The following is a 26,489-nucleotide window of genomic DNA, read 5'->3' on the forward strand; positions in this document are numbered from 1 at the left end:
ATCAGCTACACTCTCATTATTATCAGCACAATCAAAGACAAAATTTTCTTATTTTTCAAAAAGTATCTATGGAAAATAACAGAAAATACAATTTCATGCTCGATAGAATGTACTGAACACAAAAAAAAAAATTCAAATAACCTATGATTGGCGCTTATTCCCTCGTATTATTGAAAAACAAAAAACATTTGAAAATTTTTGTATACACGTTAGATATGAAATGCATTTTAAGGCGGTTAAAATTTTCTTAAAGGGCTCAACCAATGATTTCTTTGGAATTTGTTTTCAAAATAAAAAATAAAGGAGAAAACAGCCGTGATCACGTTCCTTTCTAATGCGTTTTTTTAAGGTATATGACATGGAAGTGCCTTTTTCAAAAAAATCAATTCTAAGCAAAGGAATTTTTTTAAAAGAAAAATAAAAAATTTTTAATAAACGCATGAAAAACGATCATTTCCTTTAAAGGATATTTTTTGTTTGATAATAAACTAAAAAAAATTTAAATATTGTAACATTGTTGGCCATAAAATTTAATTATAGTTAAGGTTCAGCATTAGATTTAGAATATAATTTAAGTACTTCAATAGTCGTAATAATAAAACTTTCCCTTTTAATATTTTCTAGAATGTGATGAAACATCAGACCACCAAGATGAAAGACGATCTAGCACAGAAAATTTAGATACAAAATCTAGTTCAACAAATATACCAAATGATATTAAAAATTCACCAGCATCATCATCATCATCAACACCTTTATATATTCCTAATTATACAGAATCACTAGAATCAATAAAACCAACAATAACAGATCTATCAAATTTACAAAATTCGGTAAAATTTTTACAACAATTTCCAATTTCTAAATTAAAAACAAATACAATTGATAATGACAATAATATTATTGATGATGATTACGGCAACAACAATGTAAACAATGATAATATTATTGGTTGTGATGTCATCAATCCAACAATTAATATTGGAAATTATAGTAGCAGTAGTAGTAGTAGAAATAATAATAATAACAATAATAATGATGATAATAATATTAATGACCATAATGTTATCATCGATGATGACTGTGATATAAAATATTCAATATCATTGAAAAAAAATAAAATTATAAATAAAGATTTAAAGTCATTGCATCAATTAACTTCATCTTTACAAACATCTAATCATTCATCAAGAGAAAATTTAAAAAAAAATATTGAAAAATTAATATCAACAACAGAAACATCATCATTAACATCATCATCGATAATAACACCAACAACAACTACAGCAATATGTGCATCAACAACAATAAAAGATGAATATTCTCGAATTGATAAATCACCGATACTATTCTCAAATCCGATTAAACATGAAATATCAAGAGAACAAGAAAATTGTGATAATTTATTACCATCAATATCATTGTCAACATTAAATAAATCAACAATACCATCAACAACAACAACTGGAACAGGAACATTAGGAACAACCGGAACATCAATAACAAAATTGAAATCATCATCAAATTTTAAAAGAGAATCATCAGCATCACCTCCATTACCACCTAGAAGTATTATTACCTTATCAAATAATTATAATATAAGTGGTATGAATGAATGTATAAAAAATATTGAAAGTGGTAATACAAACAACAATAAAACAAATAGTAGTAGCAGTAACAGTAAGAATTCATTAAAACAACGTAATAATAAAAGTGATAATAATAAAAATAATATAAAGAATGAAGAAGATATAATATTAACATATGATCATGAAGATTATAATATAAGCCAACCACCACAGAAATCAATAATTTCCGGTTTAGAAGCATGTGTTAAACAATTAAAAACTGAATCATTAAGTAGAACGAAAAGAACAGCATATGAATCATTTAATCGAAATAGATTATCAAATAATTCTGATAGTATTCTATTACCATCAACTACAAATTTATTTCAATCACAATCAACAACATCATTATCACCACATTCGTCATCATCAACGACACCAATATCATCTACTGCTACCACATCTAATATAAATCAAATGCCTACAAGAATTACAAGAAGTAGTAGTCGTTTAGCTGCTGCTGCTGCTGCAGCTGCTGCTACATCAGGTACTTCAACTACAACTTCATCTAATATTAATGATTTTAAGATGTCAAATACTTTAAATGAAAAAAATTTAATGAGTACAAAATTAAAACAATTTGAATCAACAAATCGTCTCACCGGAAATAATCGAAGACTTGAACGAGATTTAAAAAAATTAATGAATGAAAGGTAAGTGAAAATTTAAAGTTTTCTTTTTTTCTTTTGAATAAATTAAATTTTTTAACGGTGGAATTATAAATTTATGGTGATTACAATTTGCGTCTAAACAAAAATTAAATTTATTACTACAATAATTTAGAGTTTCAGGTAGAATTGCTAGAACTGTCGACAATTTTGCCAAGTAACCCCAATTTATTACAAACTATTCCGTATTGTATAATGCTCTTTATTATATTTCTAGAAATTTATCGAACTCTTGGCTCTCAATAAATAATTTGCAGTGTGATAAAAACGAAATGTGTATGATAGTTTCGGAATTGGAGGTCACATTTTAAACAGTTTGTAAAATTTTTAAAAAATCAAATGTAGAACGTTCAAAATGTTATCAATTTTGTGTACAAGTATGATATACACACGAACTAATATGATTGCTTCAAACAGAGAGACAAATATTGACAAAATATAAGGCGAACACTATATGAGAGCAAACTATATTTAAATACTTCCTAATATGCTTACAAACGCCGTAATACATCACAAAATACCGTAACATATACCGTACTATAATTTTTAATGACAAAACCAAAATTCCATTTCATATTTTTCATTCATTTTTCATAAATTTTATGATTGCATCAAATTTAAAATGTCATTATTACACTTTTCTATAATATTTTCTCATTATTATCCTTCATCATTCAATATCCTCCCTTGACTATAGTTATATACACAAAACAAAAAATGAATCTATCATTTTCAATCCCTTAAGTATAAAAATCCTTAATTTTCTAATCATCATTTTTTCCACAACAATAATGCAAAAATTGCATTCAATTTGATTGACTTCGATTTCGAAATTTTCATAAAATTTGCATTGACGAAAAATAGAACGAAAAATAAAAATAAATGAAGACCAAAGACCTAGGTATACAGGGTGTCCGGGACTCAATGGTATTCCCGAAGCAGGGTGATAGAATACATGTAGACGAACAAAAAACACCTAGTGACATTTTCCTTTTTGGGCCCTTGTTCTCGAGTTATGGGGCCTCAAAGTTGGAACATCCAAAAACCGGCTTATTTTCACATTTTTATTTATAACTCGGGAAATGTGACAGGTAAATCCAATCTTGTACACTCGTTTTAAAGCTAATGAAATACTCATTCTAACGGTTTACCAGCGGTTGCAAATACTTTTTTAGTTTCAGAGATATTTAAGTGCAAAGTCAAAATTTGTTAAAAATTTTTTTTTTAAATTTTCGTTTAACCGTCATTTACTCATAATTCCTCGTTATCAACCTATCATTTTTTTTACAGGAAGACGAGCCCTATATTCTGACCTTCATTTTGATATGACATAATGTGGGAAAAATTTTAGAAATAACATGTCTATCAGGCGAAAACTGAGGCCAAAACCTTAGAAAATTAACTAAAACAACGTATTTTTCAAACAAAAACAAATTTTTTTAATCTTTATTGCGCAGTATATGCATTATTAACATGCACTTTTTTTTTCAAAACGAAAGACATTTGCATTACCTTTTTTTCTCCACAAAATATTTCCAAAAGTTTCAGGAATATCGTGTCTACGGGGATCAAATTTATAAAAAAATTAGTTATAATCGATAAATTAGTTATAATCCAAGAAATATTCACCCTTTAACCTTCTTTGTGTTTTGTTATTATTCGAAAAATGTAATTAGTAATCTTCACCTGTAGGTAATATAGAAAATTTTAATTTTCTTATTATTTACAAGAGTGTTTTTTATTAGGAAAGCCAAATTAAAGTGATCAAAATTAACTAAAATGCTATTTATACAAATTTTTCTATTTCATACCCTTAATAATAGTTTAAATAATATGAATCAAAATTAAAAGTACTTTTTTTTAGGTGAAGTTCATTAGTGTTTTAAATCTTGATGCAACAGAAATTTTGCAATTTTTTTGATACTTAAGTTGATTTAAATAAAAGTGAAAAGTGGTTGGAGCAATAGGGTCCAATGTAGTTATGATAAAAAGTATTTAATTTTTTTTTCTGATTAAGAATACTAAAATACTTACTAACTCTACTTTCATGTGAATAAGAATATTAAAAGTACCAATTAAAAGTATTAGTAAAAGTATTATTATAAGGATATATGGATATAAAAAAAGGAAGTTTACTTACAAAAAAACGTTCTTGTAAGTAATATGAAAATTAAAATTTTCTATATTACCTACAGGTGAAGATTACTAATTACATTTTTCGAATAATAACAAAACACAAAGAAGGTTAAAGGGTGAATATTTCTTGGATTATAACTAATTTATCGATTATAACTAATTTTTTTATAAATTTGATCCCCGTAGACACGATATTCCTGAAACTTTTGGAAATATTTTGTGGAGAAAAAAAGGTAATGCAAATGTCTTTCGTTTTGAAAAAAAAAAGTGCATGTTAATAATGCATATACTGCGCAATAAAGATTAAAAAAATTTGTTTTTGTTTGAAAAATACGTTGTTTTAGTTAATTTTCTAAGGTTTTGGCCTCAGTTTTCGCCTGATAGACATGTTATTTCTAAAATTTTTCCCACATTATGTCATATCAAAATGAAGGTCAGAATATAGGGCTCGTCTTCCTGTAAAAAAAATGATAGGTTGATAACGAGGAATTATGAGTAAATGACGGTTAAACGAAAATTTAAAAAAAAAATTTTTAACAAATTTTGACTTTGCACTTAAATATCTCTGAAACTAAAAAAGTATTTGCAACCGCTGGTAAACCGTTAGAATGAGTATTTCATTAGCTTTAAAACGAGTGTACAAAATTGGATTTACCTGTCACATTTCCCGAGTTATAAATAAAAATGTGAAAATAAGCCGGTTTTTGGATGTTCCAACTTTGAGGCCCCATAACTCGAGAACAAGGGCCCAAAAAGGAAAATGTCACTAGGTGTTTTTTGTTCGTCTGCATGTATTCTATCATCCTGCTTCGGGAATACCATTGAGTCCCGGACACCCTGTATAACAAAATAAATGTTAAAATTCCTCGTATTACAAAAAAAAAAAAGGCTCGAAAAAAAATTCCATTTCACTTTTAGCATCCCACCCAAAAAGGCCATTCTGTGGTAATAATGAATGCATTTTGTATATGACAATTGAAACATTGATGTCAGTCTTGTGGCCACTACACTGATAAATACCATATGAACATCATCGAAACCAAAAAAAAAAAAAACAAAAGCATCCATTGAAAATAGTTGAAAAAAAAAGCTAAAATGTTAACTGACAGCTTGTACTCTTTTCTGTTTTCATTTCTGATTTTCTCATTTTTTCCATTTTATGCAATTTTATTTATCTTTCATCTATGGAACAATGTTATAAAAATAAAAATGTACTTATTTTATAGTACTATTGCAGTAGCAAGATAGCTGCAAACCAAAATTTTAATAAAAACATGCAAAACAATACAAAAGTGTGAAACAAAAAAAAAATCCTTAGCATTTCAATTTAGAATAATGTTAACGTACACGCGGTACACTTACACATCCATATTGGAGAGGTGTGAGTGATTCAAATATAATGAATAGAATGATTTTTAACATACCAATTTAATAGATGACTGAAGAAATCATAGAAACACCATAACTGTTATAATATAATATGCATATGAATCTCTGCATAAGTTTAACATTATGTGCACGAGGTCTAATGTTGAATGGTTTTCCACACAAAAATTTAACATTGTCGAATACAACATTCGATCTTGCCGTGTCACAATTTTGTACAGTTACAATCTTCTCTTAACTGACGATAATTATTATTTTCCCAAATTACCTAAATATTGTACACTCTAAAAAATAATTGGAATAATTGAAAGTATCCAAGTACCTTAAACATAGCTCGATGACAGTAAAGCTTTAACTGTTCGGGTTGGTATGTAAAATAAAAAGGAAATTTTTTTACTACACTTCAGAGAGGAGCGCGTTCATTCTAACGTACTGAATATTATCATCCGTTAATTTACTTAAATTAATAATTATCAATAATTACGCCAATGTCAATTTTACGGTATATTTTACGGTAGATTTTTAATCAAATTCAATTAACGCTAAAATATTCTTCAATTCTTCAATTATCGCACCCGTTTTCGACAGGATTTTTTGCAGTGTGCGAGGGTAATAAAATATTTTCTGAGTAAGAAAAACAAAAGAGCAAGTACCATACTATACATAGAACAAAAAAAAAAAGAATTAACGGTGTGATTGAATAAAAATGCATTTGACTGATACCGTTATTTTAACCGTTACACTAAAATGTAACTTAAAACTTATTGTAACGCTCTCTTTCTTCATTTCCATCATCTTGCTTCTCTTCACTCTTCTCGCATTTCACTACAATAAAATTTATTACATTCTGTTATTCTCTCATATCGTTCTCAGCTAGGTACGTACTTATATCATACATCATTCTTGGGAAATATTCTATTAAACTGCAAAATAAAAATAAAAAAAATCATAATAATAAAAAGTGACAACGTCAAAAAAAAAACAGAGTAAAATAAGGGGTTGAAGAATAATGTACGCACTGATAGTGCATACAAACCTACACAATGCATGTTCTATGAATTTGGTTGAAAATACACGTATATGTACACATACACACCTATTTAAGTGCACTGTAAAACGTACATACAATTATATGCAATGCGTGAGGGTAACCGTTGTGGACAAGTTGACATAACGATTTATTTTATAATTTTTAGTAAAAAATTTATTTATACTGTTTTTTTTTTTTTAATTTTTGTGTAATTTTCTTTGTTTTTATTTGGTTGTGATTTTCTCTTGTGAGAAACAAAAAAGGCATAAAAGAAATTATGCACAACCTAAAAGCTTGTTAACAATATGAATGCGTTTGTATGAATGTCGTCATACAAGGACTTAATTAAAATAAAAAAAAAAAATATTTAAAAGATCAAATAGAAAAAGTGAATCTAGTGCATGAAATCAGTGTTGAGCTGTGAAATGATTTTTTTGTGTAAAAGATTTTTTTGTGTAAAAATTTCTGTTTGGCTTTATAGAATTCTGAAATCTGCGTATCGCAGTGATGTTATGAGATGATCCGTGTCCAGTGTAGTAGTTGCTAACGAGTAGCATACAAGCTGATAATATTTGAATGATACTGGATCACCTTAACTGGATCACGATAATCTTGCGATGCAGCCGAATCTCTGCATATCCCTTGGCTACAAGAAAACAGCAGATGAATTTGTAGTAGACTATTCCTTTCCTACATGAACAAAAATAAACTCAACTGTCCAATCCTACAAAAATGTAATTATTAAATTTAAATGTTGTGCAAAGAATATCGAAAGAAAGAAAAATTTAACCCTTTCTTTCTTATATGTCATAATTTAGGTTCATTATTTTAAGTTACTTTAATTATGTTTTTTAATACCGGTATGGGACCTTCTAATCTCAATTGACCTTTGACTGCAAATTATTTTGATAAGTGTATAATTCAGAGTTCAAAGTGTTAAGTACCTTTAAAAATCACGTAAGATTTACGACGGCGATAAAAATGTTCAAATAACCGCATGATATTCAAATTCTTGCAAGATATTTTGCCTATATCTTCTGAGACAGAAGGAAAATCTAGTTTTCTCAGCAAAAACCCAAGAGTTTTCTTACGACCGGATTCTTGGCTCACGGACAATATACAATACAAATAGAGCAAATTTCCTTTTAACAGATAATATGTGTCAATATAGCAAATAGACGTAGTATAAACAGTTTGGATATTTCCGATGGTGAAAGAGGCGGGTTATCATTGGCAAAAAGAATTTGGCAGGACCAACTTTCTTCAATATATGGCAAAGCAAAACACAAGAAAATTGGACGGGTACAGTATCTATTCACGTGAGAAAAGACAGTCAACTTCAGCTCTTGCAATTATAAGTAACCGCTTAACCGAAAATAATCCATAATTCAATTTGAAAAGCATTCCTTTTCTACATTTTTGTACTATAGCCCTTCCAGCACAAGAACATCCAAAAAAAAAATTTTTTAAAATAATAAACAAAAACATGACAAAAAAAAATTGTGAAAAAAAATAATTCTTCATGAATTAAGCAATTACTATCAGGGAGAGCTTAATAGGTCGTAATCATAAAAACATTTTCATAATAGTTTTATAGCATGCATAATAACTTCATCAATATGTATGACAAAAAAGTAGCCTTATATGTTTGTTATTATAACGTTATTTTTTCGCCATTTTTTAATGTTGTTTATAACGGTAATTTTTTCACTGCATTTTTTATAAAATTTATTGTTGCTTTCTCATTTTACTTGCTTTATAGCCAGCCATAGTGTACTGATTTTATTTCAATTTGTTGATGCAGTTATTGAATAATATGATAAAAAAAAAAAATTTTTAAAGCCTTATTTATAGGTTGCATATTGATAGGGTGATTTAATATGAAAAGATTATTATTATTATTTTTTCTGATTTTTTTTTTAAAGAGTAATTGGACTATTGTATATAAATATTGTTATATATATAAAATAAATGTATAATGGAATTTAAATATTGAATTTAGTGAATGAAATTTTTTATTTTTTTTTTTTGCTAGTATAAAATAAGGACTCTAATTTATTTATTGTATTAATAAAACGATTAAATTGTATAATATTGAATTTCATTATATTGATTGGTGACAATTTGTGTATATAGGTAATTTGAATATATGTAGTTAAATTGAATACCTCACATTTGTATGCCTATATAATAAGCGTATATTAATTTTGAATAAGAAATTTCCCGAAAGTCATTTTGAAAAAAACTTCATCCAGAACAGCAGAAATATAGGATTTGATTAAGAGGTTACAATAAACCATAACAGCTGTTGTTCTTCGCAAAAATTATGTCACTAACATATAAGACGGTAACCTATTGTTACTAGGGTAATATCTGACTAGGACACATACATGAATGAACTTTTTTGCTGGCTGTACGAAACCCTTGCGCGAATTCTACTTCAGTATCTTAAAAGTTCTCTATGGCTACGCACTATGGTAAAATTCAGGAAGAGTGCACTTAGATCAATTAAGCCGGCGAGGCTATACCGTAATCAGTGGTCATGGAATAAGGAATTTTCTAAACTATTCACTGTAAATCAACATCACAATAGATATAATATTTAGATAAAATTTTTGATTTCATTGCAGCCGCTCTTAATCCACACGTAACAGTAATTCTAATGTCTCCTATTAAGTTCCAGCCAAAGTTGAAATGTCAAAGAGAAAATTTCTAAAAGGTCTTTCCTTTTCCTGCCTCCTAAATTAGCTGAAACGTTCTAATCTTTAAATGGTTTTTTCCAATCCGCAAATTATCAATGGACAAGCACTTAAAATGCGCACTCAGGGATTTATTGCTTCATTTTCTACAATAAGATGCTACTATATGTTATCGCTAGTATTCTGTGCAATTCCCGGCTTAAATTTTGTTTATATTTTATATTGTATTTTATTGAACAACAGAGCAAATTAAATTTTACTTACGTTTTAGTTTATTAAATATAGAATTATATATTTTATAATAAAAAAAAATGTATTCTAACCATTGATCTTTAATCTAAAATTTCTAATATTAAATATGCATTTTACATACTTTATATTTAAAATTTTCAATATGACACAAATATTTACCATACATTTGTTGTTATCCTGCTTCCCTCTATCCAATTTACCATTATATAATACATATAATATTTCATATTGTAGCTCTATACAATTTTCCTGCCATCGTAATATCAAAATTGTAAAACATCTTCTACTTTATAATATAAAAACTAAAATAAAATGCTAAGCACTATACACAAAAACCTTTTAACCATTTTGTTAAACAAACGTTCACAAAAATTTTAATTCTATAATAATTTTTTATTATACAAATTGCACCACAATGAAAAATACATAAATAAAAATTCCGTTCATATATAAAATTTGACATCATTTATCATTGCCGCATAATATATATAACATACATACACACATATAAATGTAAAACCTATGACATTAAATGACTGACAGGTTCGATTTATGCAGATCAAATGAAGGGATTTTGCGATTATTATAGAAAAAATTAAAATAAAATAGAAATGAAATTCAAGAATTAAAAAATATGCAATAAAATCAATGCAACACTAATAGTAACATACACAACAGTAATATTGCATAACATAAGGCACTTATATAGGAGTATAGAGTATGAATAAAACACTGCAATTTTTTTTATGTTTTCTTTTGTATAAATTTCTCTATATTGTCCGAAATTACAAACAAAACAAATTGAAAAACTGCAATTTTTCAGTGTTTTGTTTTTTTACCCCTTAGTTGTTACACGAAAACAGTAATAGTGCCATATGAATGTCACATAGAAAAAATTATAAAAAAAAAAAAATAAAACAAAAAAAAAGTATTTTTATTGAAAAAATTAAAAAAAAAAACACACAAGAACAATCCATCACAGCGTTAGTGAAGGACAAGAGCAACAACAAAACCAAAAGGCAATGAGAAAGGGACAACGAATAAAACAAAATTAAAACGTGAAACAAAACAAGAAACAATAAAATCAAAGAAAACGGAATTATTTTTACCGTTTGGAAAAAAATGTCATTCCGGCCAAATGATAATGTCATAAATTTTGACACATTGATAGACAGTTATGATGTTTTATTTTTTTTTTGCTATTGCTTTTCTTTCTTTCTTTCTACTTTTAATTGACATGTAATATTTTTTTTTTGTAATTTTAATAACAGTTTTGTTCAATTTTATTTCATTTCTGTTCATTTTTTTTTTCAAATTTTTTTTTTTAATTTTACTATTTCAGTTTTTATTGTAGAATAGTTCGAGTGGGTGATACAAAAATAATTGTAGGTTACTTGAATATTGAATAGAAAATTTTTAATATTTTTTTTTTTTGTGTTATTTTGTTATTAATGTAGGTCACACACAATATTAATGGATAATAAAAATAATGCCATGCGAATTCCGAATTCGGCTGATAATTTTTGAGATTTGAAGGTAGTCACTCAAAATTTTGAAAAAATTACTAATTCTTTTGCAGATTAACTGAATGAAAATTAAATTTTATAAGTTATAAGCAAGGAAGTATAGGAATTCTGGTATGGGTATAAGTATATCTCACAATGGATCGGTCGCTGATTATTAATTGGCACTTACTATAGTAGAGTTATGCGTGTCATATGGTCCTGCGAGAAAGGCGGTAATTGTCCATCTGTCGTTATAGTAATTTGATTTGAATGCTTTTTCGGCCACCTTTATACTTAATGTTACATTTATATATAATATCAGTGTTTCTTTTCAATTAAATTTGATTTCAATTAAACTAGTTTTAAATGTGCACCTAAAAGTATGCAATTTTTTTGTATTTATAAATTTGTTGTTATGTAATTTTCCATTGCTTTTCAAATAATTATAAACAATGATTGCACAATTCGTTTCATAAATTTCAGGATTTTGTGTTTTATAGAACGAGTTATTTCTAAATTGCCTCTTATTACTTAACAAGTAAACGCAGTTACTCTTATTTACAATTTTGTCGATAATTTCTGGAAACTAGACTTGTTTTATGCTCTAAAACATTGTGCTATGAATATTAAATTAACTTGAGTAAAATTACTCAAATAATATTGTATTAGTTTCAATTTACGCAATCTATTTTTCACTATTGCAAATATTTTGAACTCAAATTATTAAATTTTAAGTCAGTAGGAGCCTTATATACCTTTAAAATTATTTTAACAATTTTATTATATTAGTATATTACGTAGACCCATGTACTCAACCTAATAATATATGCTCAACTTTTTCGTACAAATGTATAACAATATCCTTCAACAAAATAAAAGAATAAGAAAAATAAAAATATTATTTCCTGCTTCATTTTATTGCTCTATATTCTTTATTATTGCATTCTTTTTTTCAAAAAGGACATTTTAAATATTATTACAATTGTTATTGTAATGAAGAAGAAGAAGAAAAGAATTTTCCTTTTATTTCTATTTTAAACTTTTCCTTTTAAAATATTTGACATTTTAAAATACCTTCACTATTATACAAAAAATTTGTGTATATACCATAATAGTAGTAGGGATTTGTGTATGAATATAAGGAGTTGAAAATCATTTAAATACTGTTTTACTTGAATATTGAGGCGAGGAAGGTTTGAAAAGAATGTAATAAACACACGTGGCAAGCAATACATGTATAGCCTCTCTATATTCAATAAATTATTGTTAATGTTTAAATTTTCTCATTTCTTATTATTCTTATGTACTAAAACAAAAAAAAAAGTTGAAAAATTTATAAATTTATATTTGAAAATTAAATTACGAATTAAATGTCCTGTATCCTTTTTTTCATAAAATAAGAAAATTTTTAATTTCTCTATATACTTTTATAATTTTTACTCTTTAAGTCCTTCTATTTTTTTTCAATTTGTTCTTATAATTTAATTTAATGAATAATTTTTAATATATTATAGAAGATTATTGAAAGTAATGAAGAGAAAAAATATAATTTAATTTCTTCTTTCAATGTTTGCTTTTAAATTACTTTGAAATTCTTAGTATTTTCAACAATGAAAACAGTGTTGTGAATTGTTTTAGTTATTAAGAATGGGTCAAACACACTTTTAGTTCTACACATTCCTTTGCTCAATTTCCTCTGAAAAGCAAGTTTGTATCACATATTTTAAAAATTGTGAATACAATTTAGCCTTCTAACAAAATCTTCCAGTTTTTATAAGAAGCACTCTAAATGAGAAATGAATTTTATGAGAAGCACATGCTCAGTGGTACCTTGAATATAGAGGTGAAATCCATCAACATTTTTCTTCATTTTGATGTTTAAAATGTAATTTAAGTAATTAGTACTTAAAAAACAGAAATTAACTAAATCTTTAATTGAATTAATCTTTATAAAAAATTGCATACTTCTAGGGTGAAATTTTCTCAGTATAATTATTTTTTTAACTTTCTTTTACCACAAAAATTAATGAAAAGTAAATATAGCTATTGTAAAAAATTGTTCTGTCAGTCAATCAATAATCTATCATTTAAACTCGATGTTGTACTCAATACCAACTCAACTGTATACTATAAGGTTTTAAAATATTTTTCATTGAAAAGTTTCATTTTTACACTCTTCATATAATCCATAATTTCTCATTAAGAAAATAATTTACTATATTTGAATTTGATAGGTGTCATTCAATATTTAACAGAAAATATTATTTTCTTATTTTGAATATAATAGGGTTTTTTGTCTTGTGTTACTGGCTGAAATTTCACCCAAAATTTTATAATATTTGGTGATACACTTAAAACAAAAAGATATACAAAAGAAATTAAAAAATTAAGAAATTAAGTTTCAACTTTCAATTGACTGTGTCGTAATTTATCTATATCGAGTGTCAGTAAATTACGACACAGTCGATTTAAGACACCGCTATATTTGTCGGCCTATATCGGGACATAAATTCCGACAGAATTTTTTAAGTTTCTAAAGAGTTCTACTTTAAAAAGTTTGTAATTTTGATTGAAGCTCGCCATACAAATACGCAAATGGCAAAGCCTCTTTTAATACTACTCTAAGTTTGTTGTTCTAAAAATTTTTCTAGATCTTGAAAACAGGTTAAACAGTCACTTGAGTTACAAAAAAAGAAACTTTTATTCTACACTACAATCCATGAGAACACACGCACTCAAACATTTATTTTGTATCAATACATAAATAAAATATTAAATATAAAAATTATAATATATTAAATAATTTTTTTTTTAAGTATAAACCTTGACATTTTCTATGGCTAGCCGTAACAATAAATTTTAACTCACCCCTTTAATAATATGATAAAAGAAAAAAAATAAAATAATGTTCCCTTTTAATCAAGCAAAAAGCAACACAAGAAAGTATTTATAACTTATGTGTGTATACAATAATACGAGCTTACATACATATGTATGTATAGGTACATATACAATCAGTTGTACTGTAGTTAAATATTCACACACAAGACCACACTAAAAGAAAAGGAATAGAAATGACCATAACTTTTAGTACAAAACTTAACGAAAATGAATAAAAGGAAAAAGAGTAAGAAAAGAAAAAAGAAAAAAAAGAATATTTATAACAATAATAAAAATGAATAACAGTAAAAATAATGTTGTACAATTTCATTTGTGTTTGTGTGTGTTACAAAAATATAAAATTTTATATTTTAAAAAGGTTTATAAATAATTCCATTTTTTTTATTTATAATTTCTTTAGTATGTTTCTTTTATTGCAAAGAATAACCCATATAAACAAGTACAGAAATTGAAATATATTTGAAGTGAAGGCCTAAAATATAGAAGTTCAGAATCCAGCTCCAACTGTAGTTCTTTCAACTGTTTGTTCTGAATTCAAAATTTCACTTTAATCATCTTTACAAATCCGACTATAAATGCGACATGGGCTCTGCGATTCCGAATTCAATTCGGATTCCGAACCCGACTCCAATTCCGAATCCGAATACATCTCCGACTCCGAATCAGACTCCAACTCCGAATCTGAATCTTAATCCGACTCTTATTATGACTCTGAATTTGACTATGACTTTGACTCTGATTCTGACTCTGAATCTAACTTTGACTCTGACTCTTGTTCTGACTCTAACTCTGACTCTGAATCTGATTGTGACTCTGACTCTGACTCTGACTCTGACTCTGACTCTGACTCTAACTCTGACTCTGAATCTGGCTGTGACTCTGACTCTGACTCTGACTGTGCTGTGATTCTGACTGTGAATCTTACTTTTATTACGTAACTCTGATTTTGACTCTGTTTCTTTTTTATGTACACTTAAAATAATTTTAGTTTGCCATGAAAACAACGCATGAAACCTAAGCATTATTTAATAAAAGTTTATTAAAGAACAACCCTATCAAAATATCGCTAAAAGGTAAAAATAAAAATTTATATAAAAATTACAAAAGGAATTTAAAGGAAAGAAAATGATATCAGTTCTTTTGGATTATTTTGATTTCCGAATTTTCTATTAATTTTTTTGCATACATACATATATACACATACTATATACACAGAGGTTTTAATCCATTTTATACCTTAATTTCAAATAAATGAGTGTGTGAATCAATAGGCAGCAAAATTATTTTCCATTTTGAAAGGCTTAACATGACTCTCAAGTTCACCAGCCCAAATAAAATAATTCATCTTATAAAACTGGAGTCATCGGAGCTTCAATATTTATTTTTTCACACTACCAAAAACCAAAAATTTTTTGAAAATCTAATGCCCTCTTACACTTCCTTTCCTAATTTTGAATTTAAGCTACATTCCATAACTCGAACAATTCTTGATTTCATCATTTTGCAAATATATTTTTAATTCATCTCTTAAATTAAATAAAATAAAATATCAACTAAGTTCTAGAATCATTTATTAAATTTTCAAAAAAAAAATTTTAGACCTCTTGTATATTATTTATTAGCGAAAATATGGAATTTATTCAGGTATTTGTGTGTATGTTCATTATAACACGTTTTTCGTTTTATATTTTATTCATTTATAAACTTTGTTATTCTTCTCTTTTCTTTTATTATAAATGTTTTGTGTTATTTTTTAAATGGTTTGTAGTCAATCATCACACACTGAATAATGATGGAAATATAAGAGAGGCAAAAAAAAAGAAAAGGATAGATTGAATCGACCGTAACTTGAAGCTTTTGATGGACATAAGGTTGAAGGACTACTGATGGATAGATGGTTAAGGTTGAAATTATTCTTAGTCTTGTTTTTTTTTTTGTTTTTATCCTCCAACAATATTTTTCATTCATATTTTCTTTTAAAAGATTTTTAGTTTTTACGTATCCTTTCTTAATTTAATGTCTCCATAAAAAGCATTTTGGAGTTTGAGAATGAATGAATGGTTTATTCTTGTTATATTTGTATTTTCTGTTACTTTTCTTTTTTTGTACATGGGAATGGATCCCAAGGGTTGAATTACCAATTTTTGTGTAGAGCTTGTTTATATAAAAAAAATAATAATGTAGAAAAGAAACTAAAAATGAAAATAAAAAATTGTAAGTTCTAAGAAAATATTAAAAGAAATTTACCATTATTATTACAGAGTAGATGGAGAAAAATAGAGGAATATTATATAAGAAAATGGGAAATGGAAAATTATAATCAGATTTTCAGATTGTTTAAGATTACCATTATATTATTTAATTTTAAATAGGTAGCTAGCTACAAGATTATTTTAGAAAATGAAATTAATTCATAGTATTTATGAAAAATGCCTAACGGTATGCTAAATTTATTCATCGCTGTTATTTAATTTAAATTTTCTTTTTCTCATTTCAAGTGATCCCTAATTGTTAGTTGATTTGATAAAAGAAACTCTAAATCAAAATTTTTTTCTTAATTTTTACATTTTTCAAAACGGGAAATTTGAAATGATTTTAACCCGATATGGTCTAATGGCAACCCTCATTAAATAGAATTCATGGCAAAATAAAAATTTTACAGTGATTTTACATTCATTTTACTCGAACTCGGGCTTTGATTTTGAATAATCCTAGCTTTGTCACACGTTTTAATCCAAATTTTAACAATAATGTCAAATAATTCAACAATGTTAATGAAAATTTCAAAAATTATTAATATTATGTTGTCCTAATACAGCTGAAATCTTCAACATTTCTCTGACTATCTTAATCTTAATTATTTTATGACAAAACCTAAATTATATTTCTTATTTTTTAACTCTAGAATTTCTAAGAATAAAGGAAAATACAAAATCCTTGTTTTTTGACATAAAAACTGTCACTGTCAATTACATCATGTATTTAAGAAAGAGACAGATATAGAAAAAAAAAAGAGTATATTAAAAACATTTTTTTATCCCTTTTTCTCTTTCTTTTTTATGTGCAATTATTTTTTCTGTTTTTTTTTTGCATTCTACTCTTCCCTTTCTCGCACTTCCTCTTCTTCTTCTATAATTTTTTATTTTACTATGTGTTTTTATAAAAAATAATTTGATTGACATTTAATTTAATGAAATTTTAAATTATTTGTCAATCAAAAATAATAAAAAAAATAAAATAAAATTTAAGAAAGTAAAAAAAAAAATTTCTTGACTTTTGAAATAACCTGTCCATTTTTATCCTTGTCATTTATTATCCTTTTGTCCATTTTGAAAGATCTGAATAAAAGTTTATTTAACACTAAGATTCTTAAAATAAAATAAAAAAAAATGAAAAATTTAAGCGTCTCTTTGAGCCTGTCCATCATTTTTCCATGTTGCCAAAGAAAAAAAAAAAACTCAAATGAATTTTTAAAATTTTTCTTTATTGACAATCAAATGTCAAGATGAAAGAACTTATTTGCTTGACATTTCAAGTTGATTAACTTGACATTTCATTATAAATTGGAAATTTAAAAAAAAATATTTTTTTTTTTGAAGAATATTTAATCTTCTATCTAAATTTTTCTCTAATAATTTTTGGTGATTTTCAATTTGTCGCATTACTACGACGCAAAGTCGTAACCTGAGGACAAACGAATGCAATCTGAATTATTTTCATATTATTTAAATTAATTTTTTTCTCATTAACTTGGTAATGAAATAGAGAATTTATTTTCTCTATAATTTTCTGCAATGACGGCTAGCCCTGACAAATATCCCGTTTTGGAACGGAAATTTACAAATCAAACGTGAAATTTTAAAATACTAACTCAATGAAATTTAGAGAAAATATTACAACTGCAAAATAGATGGATGGCGTAATTAAAGGTACGAGTAAAAAGTCAGAAAAACTAAAAAATTTTCTCCTCGAACCAGTGACCTACCGCTTTCTAGGCGAACGCTTTACCAACTGAGCTACAAGAGGAATGAAGAAATTACCGACAAATTGTTCTTTACATTGTTTTATACTCTAATCAACATAATTACCAAGTATTGTTTACATGTGATGTAATATGCAATTTTCTATTTGAAATAGGCAGACACAAGAACACATTAAAAGGTTATGTACCTATTACACTAATACAATTACTGAATTACTAATATAACGTGTAGTTATTTTAATTTTTAGGTATTCTGCCTATTACACTATAATACGACATCCATCTGTTCTGCAGTTGTATGAAGAAATTTCCATTGAGTTAATAATACTAGTGTAATAGGCACAATATCTACTAATTAAAATAATTACATGTCGTATTAATAATTCAGTAATGTTATTGATTCAGTAGTGTGAAATTTAAAATTATTCAAATAAAATTTTTAAAAATTAAATTTCTCATATGTATCTTAAAATCCTTAAATCCTTTCATATTTTTCCTTATTTCCCAAATATTTTCCTCAATATTGCATTTGTCATTGAAATTAATCTACTACCAAATTAATACCTCCAATATTGCTTCCATTGACATTTATTGCTCCAAACTATTTTGTATTTTTACAGAATTTCAATTAGAATTTATTAAGGTTCCTTGTATTTCAAACCCAAACCATATAGAATTCTGATTACCATGTACAAAATATGGACTAAAACACGAACTTAATGCCAACAAAAAAAGAAAGAGTAGGAAAGGACCATTTAAAAAATTTCATAATTTTTAAGTTATTAAAAAACAAAATCAAACAAAATGAATTCAACAAATAAATTTATTTTTTTTTTGTTCTAGTTTAAAATTCCCGTCACATAGACGCCTTTAATTCTTGACTTAAAACTTAAAAATAGTAAAAAAAAAAAAACAAAATAAAGAAAATTTCGTATATGAAATTTTCTTGCATTTCATTTTTAATTTTTTTTTTCTTTTCCTTTCTTAAAAACTGTCAAAACATATAAAAATGTCAATCTTTTCAATTAAATAAAATAATATCCTTATAGTCCTTCTTATATGTATAAATATAATATATAAGAAACACATACAATCATGCACATTTATTTTAAATTTAAAATTCATAAAAAATTGTATAGAAAAACTAGAAAACTTTTTAAGAGTATAAAACTGATGAAATTCTTAAATATTATAAGAAAAATACCGTTATTTATATGCACATACACACAAATGTAAAACAAATCTTGAAAATTCTTTAATTTTTATCTACATATATCGAAAAAACTCTTTACCAATTTCATGTATGAAACTTAAAAACACACACAAAAAAAAAAATAGAAAAAACCAACTTCGAAAAAAATTAAGAAAAAAAAAACAAAACCATTAGAAGCTTAAGGAACAGCAACCACAAGAACAACAACAACAACAAAAATGCAAAACCTTTATCCTTTCATATCTAATATTTCTATTGTTATTCCATTTCTCTATATTATCCTTAAAATTTTCCTTATTTCTTGATTTGTTTCTTTCTCATCCTTTTCCCTTTTCCACAATATTTTCATCTCACTTCTCATTGTCATTCTATAGCATATGAGCAAAACAAATAAAACATAATAACAAAAAAAAAAAAAATATTTTTTTTTTTTCTTAAGAAAAAATAAGAAATAATTTAAAAATATAGAAAACAGAAAATCAATTTCTATACTGACTGACCTTAAGAGGAAAATAATTTAAGATAAAAATGCATTTTATCTTTTACAATATACACACATACAACTTATTATTGTTGTATATAATATATACAGAGCGTTAGATATATAATATGTTTATTAAAATCATACATGCTTGTCATACAAAATTATAATCAAACTGAAAAGGTGAATTTTTCAAATAAAATTTAATTAAATAATTTAAGCCACAAAATATTTTTATTCATACAAATAGAATATTTTCAAGAAGACGTATGAATAATATTAAAGTGTTCTTATATAAGAATCGAACATAAATTTCAAAATGTTCGAACCTATTATACGATTTTATTATATTAAAAATTCAAATTTTCTTCATTGAATTGCTTACTATTTAATTCCTTCAGTTTAAAATATATTATTTTAGATTTAAAATAATTATAAAAGTTGTTTTACATAAATTAATCTATCGCATACAAATAATCGCATCATACAATTTCTATCATACAATTTAATCATACATATTATTTAAAGTAATATTCATTTTAGTTATCATACATAATAGCCATATAAACAGGTGAAATTTTCAAATATTATTCAATATACTCATTGATACATAATTTCCTAAATTTCTTAAATTCATAAATAAAATTTTTTAATTTTAATCAAATCTGAAAGCAATATATTCTGGAAGAATAATTATTGTGTGTTTCCTTCACAATTTTAATGAGATTTATAAAGGAGTTGACCCGAGATAAGGGGGTTCAAAATCACGGTTTCACTAGTATCCTAGAAATATTAATGCCAGAATTTGTTTATCAAACCCACAATTGAAATAAATTTTTATTGGTTCATTCTATAAAAGTCAGAGTTTATAATATGAAACAAGTATATGCAAATTTTTTGTAAAATTAAATAAATAACTCATTTTATATTGTACATAAAAATAAAATTTTTCATATCATACATGTTTGTCATACATGCTTATCATACATGCTTATCATACATGCCTATCATACATGCTTGTCATACATATTGTTGAAATTAAATGTTCATTTAATTTATTGGATTTAAATTTTTAATATCAAATGATTGCTCATTAAGTAAAACAGTATTATTGTCTAACAATCTTTTTCATACTTTATGTATGATACGATCCAAATTATGGATAATTGTACTAATACAAAGTAATTTGTATAAAATACAACTTTCACATTTCATTCTGAACGTAATTTATGAGTAGCCCTTCTAACTGTATAACAGTTTTTATTTTTAATTTTTTTTTTTTTCTAATAATATTCTTTATTATATGCATTGTTATTATTGCAAATAATGTCCTAGGTTAAAAACAATCTAAACTTATCAAATTTTCTTGTATTTCTTGCATAAAACACATACACTTATACATATATACATTTTTATATTATATACGCCTTCTTTTTCTTATACAGCATATTTAATTGAAAAAAATAGAAACAAAAAACTTAAGAAAAAATATTTAGAAAAAAAAAAAATTGTTTTTTGAATCCTTTAAGTTTATATGTCCTGTCTTCTTTAATATGCATACATGTCCATTCTTATTTTTTTTTCTTAAAAAGAAGGAAAAACAGTACATCATCTTATTTTATTCCTTATATACCCATAAACACACTTTTTCTTCCATAAGGATATTTGTACGTACTCTACAAAAATATTTTTCTTTCCTCTTGTTTTATTATCCTTTATATATATAAATATATACATTATTATTTGTGTAGATATATGTACATATGTGAATATTATAAATATATAAATCATTACCATCAATCCAAAGTAAATGATGGCTAACACAATTGAGTATAAAAAAAGAAGAAATAAAAATTAAAATAACAAGAAAAACAAAAGGATAATAAAATATTTTATATGAAAAAATAAAAAATGTTCCTTTTCTTAAAAAAAATTTAACATTTCTTAGCAATGCAATGCACTTTAATATTATAACAGAGCATACATATATTTGAGGTTGTTTCAATAGTTTCTCTAAACAGTTTCTTCGTTTTAAATGGGAAAAAATCACAAAATAGCAGCAATAAATTGAAATTCTTCAGGGCTAAATTCTATAGACTTTAACATAAATCAAAAATTTAATAATAAAAGCTATATTTACGATATCAAACTCTAGAAGAAAATTAATCTTCAAATTAATATTTTTACTGAAAATCAGAAGAAATTTACAATTAAATTGTAATTCGAACTGCAAATGATTTTGTATATTTCTTCAAAAGTAATCGTATGTAACAACAAATGGAACTGTCTTTATTCCACTTATCATACAAAATTTTTGGTATGATACACAAGTTTGATCATAAATTTCTAGAAATATCAAATTTTTAAAATATGGCGATTTAGTTTTTACGGTATAATATTCAGGATTTTGAGTATTTTAAGAATATTGAGTATAAAATCTGTGAATAATGTGAGTGAAGTTCAAGAAATATTTTTTAGGGTCCATAATGACGGACTCTGTATCTTAAATTTTCCCATAATATATTCTGAATAATTCAATATAGATGTTCTATATATAAAAAAATACTATACACACATACGAACACTTTATTATCATTATATTTAAGATTGAAATTTTTCATCATTCTTATGAAGAACAACAACAACAATAAACAAAAACGATAGAAACTAAAAACAACAACAAAATGAATGCAAAAAAAAACTATTGTATAACAATATAGAACAACATAAAGAATTAGATATGTGAAAGAATAGTTTAAATTCTTTCTCAAATCTAAAAATTATAAAAGAAAATTAAAGGAAAAATTAAAGAAAAATATATGAAAAAAAAAAAAATGTCAGATCTTATATTTATGCAATATTTTCTACATAAATGTGTGTATGTATTTTATATGTGTTATACATAATCTAAAATCATATATTGCAATTTATACAAAAGAATTTCTATAGATGCATCGTATATTGTGTATGCAATTTAATCAGAGAAAAATACTTGGAAAATTATTGTAATAAAAATTGAAACCTGGTGTTATCCGACAATCACTAAAAAACGGCATCTACGACATGGTTTTTGCATTCTAGATCAACAGTTTTTCGATATTTTAAAAATATCTCAGAAAAACTGTGCTCCAGCCAGGCAAATTTTTCACATTTAAACAAATTTTCACAGTAATTTTGTTTCAGACAAATATTTTTTCGTTATTTTCATGATTTTACACAGAAACTGCGTTCTAGACACACATTTTTTGTATATTTTCGAAAAATTTTCATGTGAACAGGGTTCTAAACAGATATTTTTTTAATATTCCTACATTTCATGAAATTTCATTCTAAGCTCAATCAAATCCAAATTTCATACAGTAAATTCCCGACATATTCAATAAATCAATATGGAAATTCTATTTTTAATTCCAAAATCGCAAATTTTAGTAACAATTTCTATTAATTTCCTTCTAAATCTATACCAACTTAAAATTTTTATTAAATGTAAAAGTTTACAAAGAAACTCTTTACTAATGCAAATAATTTATTGAGCACTCTGTATTTCAAACAATAAAATTTCATATGTTGTAGAATTTAAACAAACCAACGGCTAGAAAAAATTTCAATTCTATTCGAAACTAAGACAACACACATCTCAACAGAATTAAGAAAACGAAGAAAACACAAAAAAGAGAATAAGAGACCAATAGAACAACAAAACAAGTAAAAACGTTTCAGTCGGTATAAACCGATTGAATTATACCCTGCACCTTTCGTTATTGTGTAGCAATTACTTGAACCTCTAAAATCATTCTATAGAAACTTCACGGACATGTCTGACCTATAATTGGACATCCGACTGCCAAGTTTCATGAATCTGACCTTATAATTTTTCCAAATATTTAAAATTAGCTTTTGGAGTTGTATGTTAAGTACCTAAACCTGCCAAGCAATTCCACCAAAGCTTCACAAATATATCAGATCTATAATCGGACACACAACTGCCAAGTTTCATGAATCTGACTTTATTATTTTTTCAAATATTAAAAATAAGCTTTTACACTTGTATGGGATCTACTCGAACATGTTAAGCAATTCCACCAAAACTTCAGAAATATATGTGACCTATAACTCGACATACAACTGCCAAGTTTCATGAATCTGACTTTATTATTTTTCCAAATATGTAAAATAAGCTTTTGGAGTTGTATGGCAAGTACCCGAACCTGTCAAGCAATTCCATCAAAACTTCACAAATATATCTGATCTATAATCGGACACACAACTGCCAAGTTTCATGAATCTGACTTTATTATTTTTCCAAATATTAAGAATAAGCTTTTAGACTTGTATGGGAGCTACTCGAACCTGTCAAGCAATTCCACCAAAACTTCAGAAATATATTTGAGCCATAATTGGACACATGATTGTCAAGTTTCATGAATCTGACTTTATTATTTTTCCAAATATTTAAAATTTGCTTCTGGAGTTGTATGGCAGGTACCCGAACCTGTCAAGCGATTCCTCTAAAACTTCAGAAATATATTTGACCTATAATTGGACACATGACTGCCAAGTTTCATGAATCTGACTTTATTATTTTGCCGAATATAAAAAATTTGCTGTTGGAGTTGTATGGCAGCCACCCGAACCGGTGCAGCTATCCCATTATAATTTTCAGAGCATGTGTAGAGTATAATTGGACACATGTATACAAAATTTTATATTTATACCTTTATTTGTTTTTGAAATATTTAAAATAAACTCTATGAGTTGTATGGCAGCTACCCGAACCCGTTGTCCGAATTAGTCCAATAACAATAGGGCTCGTCCTTGGCACAAAAGAAAAAACTTGTGAAAGTTTGGTGTCGATTGCATTATTCGTTTTTGAGTTATCGTGCGATCGGACGGACGGACGGACGGACGGACGGACGGACGGACGGACGGACGGACGGACGGACGGACGGACGGACGGACGGACGGACAGACGGACATGTCTAAATCGACTCAGAATTTTACGCTGAGCAAGAATATATATATATGTCCATACCGCAGATGACTCCTTCAAGTAGTTACAAACTCCATACCAAAGTTAATATACCCTTCACGAAGTGCAGGGTATAAAAAAACACAAAAAATATTGAAAAAAATCTGGAAAAATTCTTCATCTATTTTCTTGTTTTTTGTTTATTTTCTCTTCTTGCTTCTTATAAAGATGACTTACAAATACATACATGAAAAATAGAAACTATTTTACACATTCAAACCCCCCCCCCCCCCCCTTTTCCCATAATATTTTTTAAATATCAAAGGAAAATATCCCATAATATTTTTTCAAATATCAAAGTATTCTCAGCACTCTTCTTTCACACTCAAACCTCTGGAAAAGAAAAAAAATAAATAACAACTTGCAAATGTGCAAGACGAAGAAGAAGAAGAAGAAGAAAAATCATTGAATAAAACTAAAACTATGGCAAAAACATAACAGAAAAGTTCAAGTCATTCCCATCAACCTATAAGATTTTTTATATTTTTTCTTTTTTAATAGTTTCCAAGATAAAAACAGAAAAAAAAGTAGAGAATCATAAGCAAACAAAATAATAAAAGAAGGAAAAGAGGAAGAGAAAAAAAAAAACGTTGAAATCCTTCATATTTTCTTTCCTCCTATATGTATGCAATTTTATTCTAAACATTTCAAAGGATATCACACTATCCTTCAAGAGTTTGACTGAAATTTTCTTAGAAAATATTAGAAAAATTTTTTTTTTTTTTATTTTTCTGCAATATTTTCTTTTTCATCTTTTTTTTTTCTAATTTTTGAAATGGTATTAAAAATATTTCTTGACATAAAAAAATTTATGTCTGATATTTTTTTATTTCACTTGTTTTGTTCGTATATCTAAAAATGTTTGGGTTTGTGTTTGTATCATGAGAGAAATATTTTTAATGCTGAATTACATCACAAGTCAAAAATGATCAAAAAAATTTTCTTTTTTGCTCTCTGATTTTCTTGTTTCTTGCTTTTATTGGAAAAATGTTTTCTTCAGGATTAAATTAGCTGATTATTAAGAAAAGATGCTTTTTACAATATGATTGAGGAAATCAGAGCGTTGGTTGGGAAGGTGTCTTGGTAGTGCAGACAGATTAATTTATGAATAAAGAATTTTTCTATACCGCTGAACCGCTGTTCAATAATGCAGCACGAATCGTATCCTGGATTTTTATGAAAATTTTTATTAAAATTGCTATAAATTGAATTGGAATTGGAGCTATAGTGTGTAAGAATATTGATTCCTAGTTTATATTAAAATTTTTATAAGTAATGTATTGGGTATTTGAGTGACAATTATTTAATATCAGAGATTTTGAATTATTGAAACAGAATCGGGTATTTGAATGATTAATAATTAAAAAAATTAAACAGATTTTTGAAGAACTCTTTTGAATAACCAGTTCTTTTTTCAATAATGAATATGGTAACCAACATTTAATATTGATCTGGGTTTAGAAACAATAAGAAAACTAATATAAAAAAATCAAATTTTGCCAATATCTCTGGATCATTTCGATATAATATAAATAGCCGGGAATGTAACCTATTATTTGTTGTCGAATGTCATCCATTA

The 26,489-nt window shown here is 26.1% G+C and overlaps 1 protein-coding gene across 1 annotated transcript in view; it reads left to right on the plus strand.

The window, feature by feature from the left end:
• The first annotated feature begins 646 nt into the window (after window positions 1-646).
• LOC129614831 (protein tiptop) overlaps window positions 647-26,489 on the plus strand; it is a 65,557-nt gene continuing 39,714 nt past the window's right edge. Inside the window, exon 1 of the mRNA XM_055529732.1 lies at window positions 647-2,281. Coding sequence (XP_055385707.1) covers window positions 1,608-2,281 — 674 coding nt within the window. The 5' untranslated portion in view covers window positions 647-1,607. The remainder of the gene's footprint in view (window positions 2,282-26,489) is intronic.

The sequence above is a fragment of the Condylostylus longicornis genome, unplaced genomic scaffold, assembly GCF_029603195.1.
Source record: "Condylostylus longicornis isolate FDR11 unplaced genomic scaffold, ASM2960319v2 ptg000122l, whole genome shotgun sequence".
Classification (NCBI taxonomy): domain Eukaryota; kingdom Metazoa; phylum Arthropoda; class Insecta; order Diptera; family Dolichopodidae; genus Condylostylus; species Condylostylus longicornis.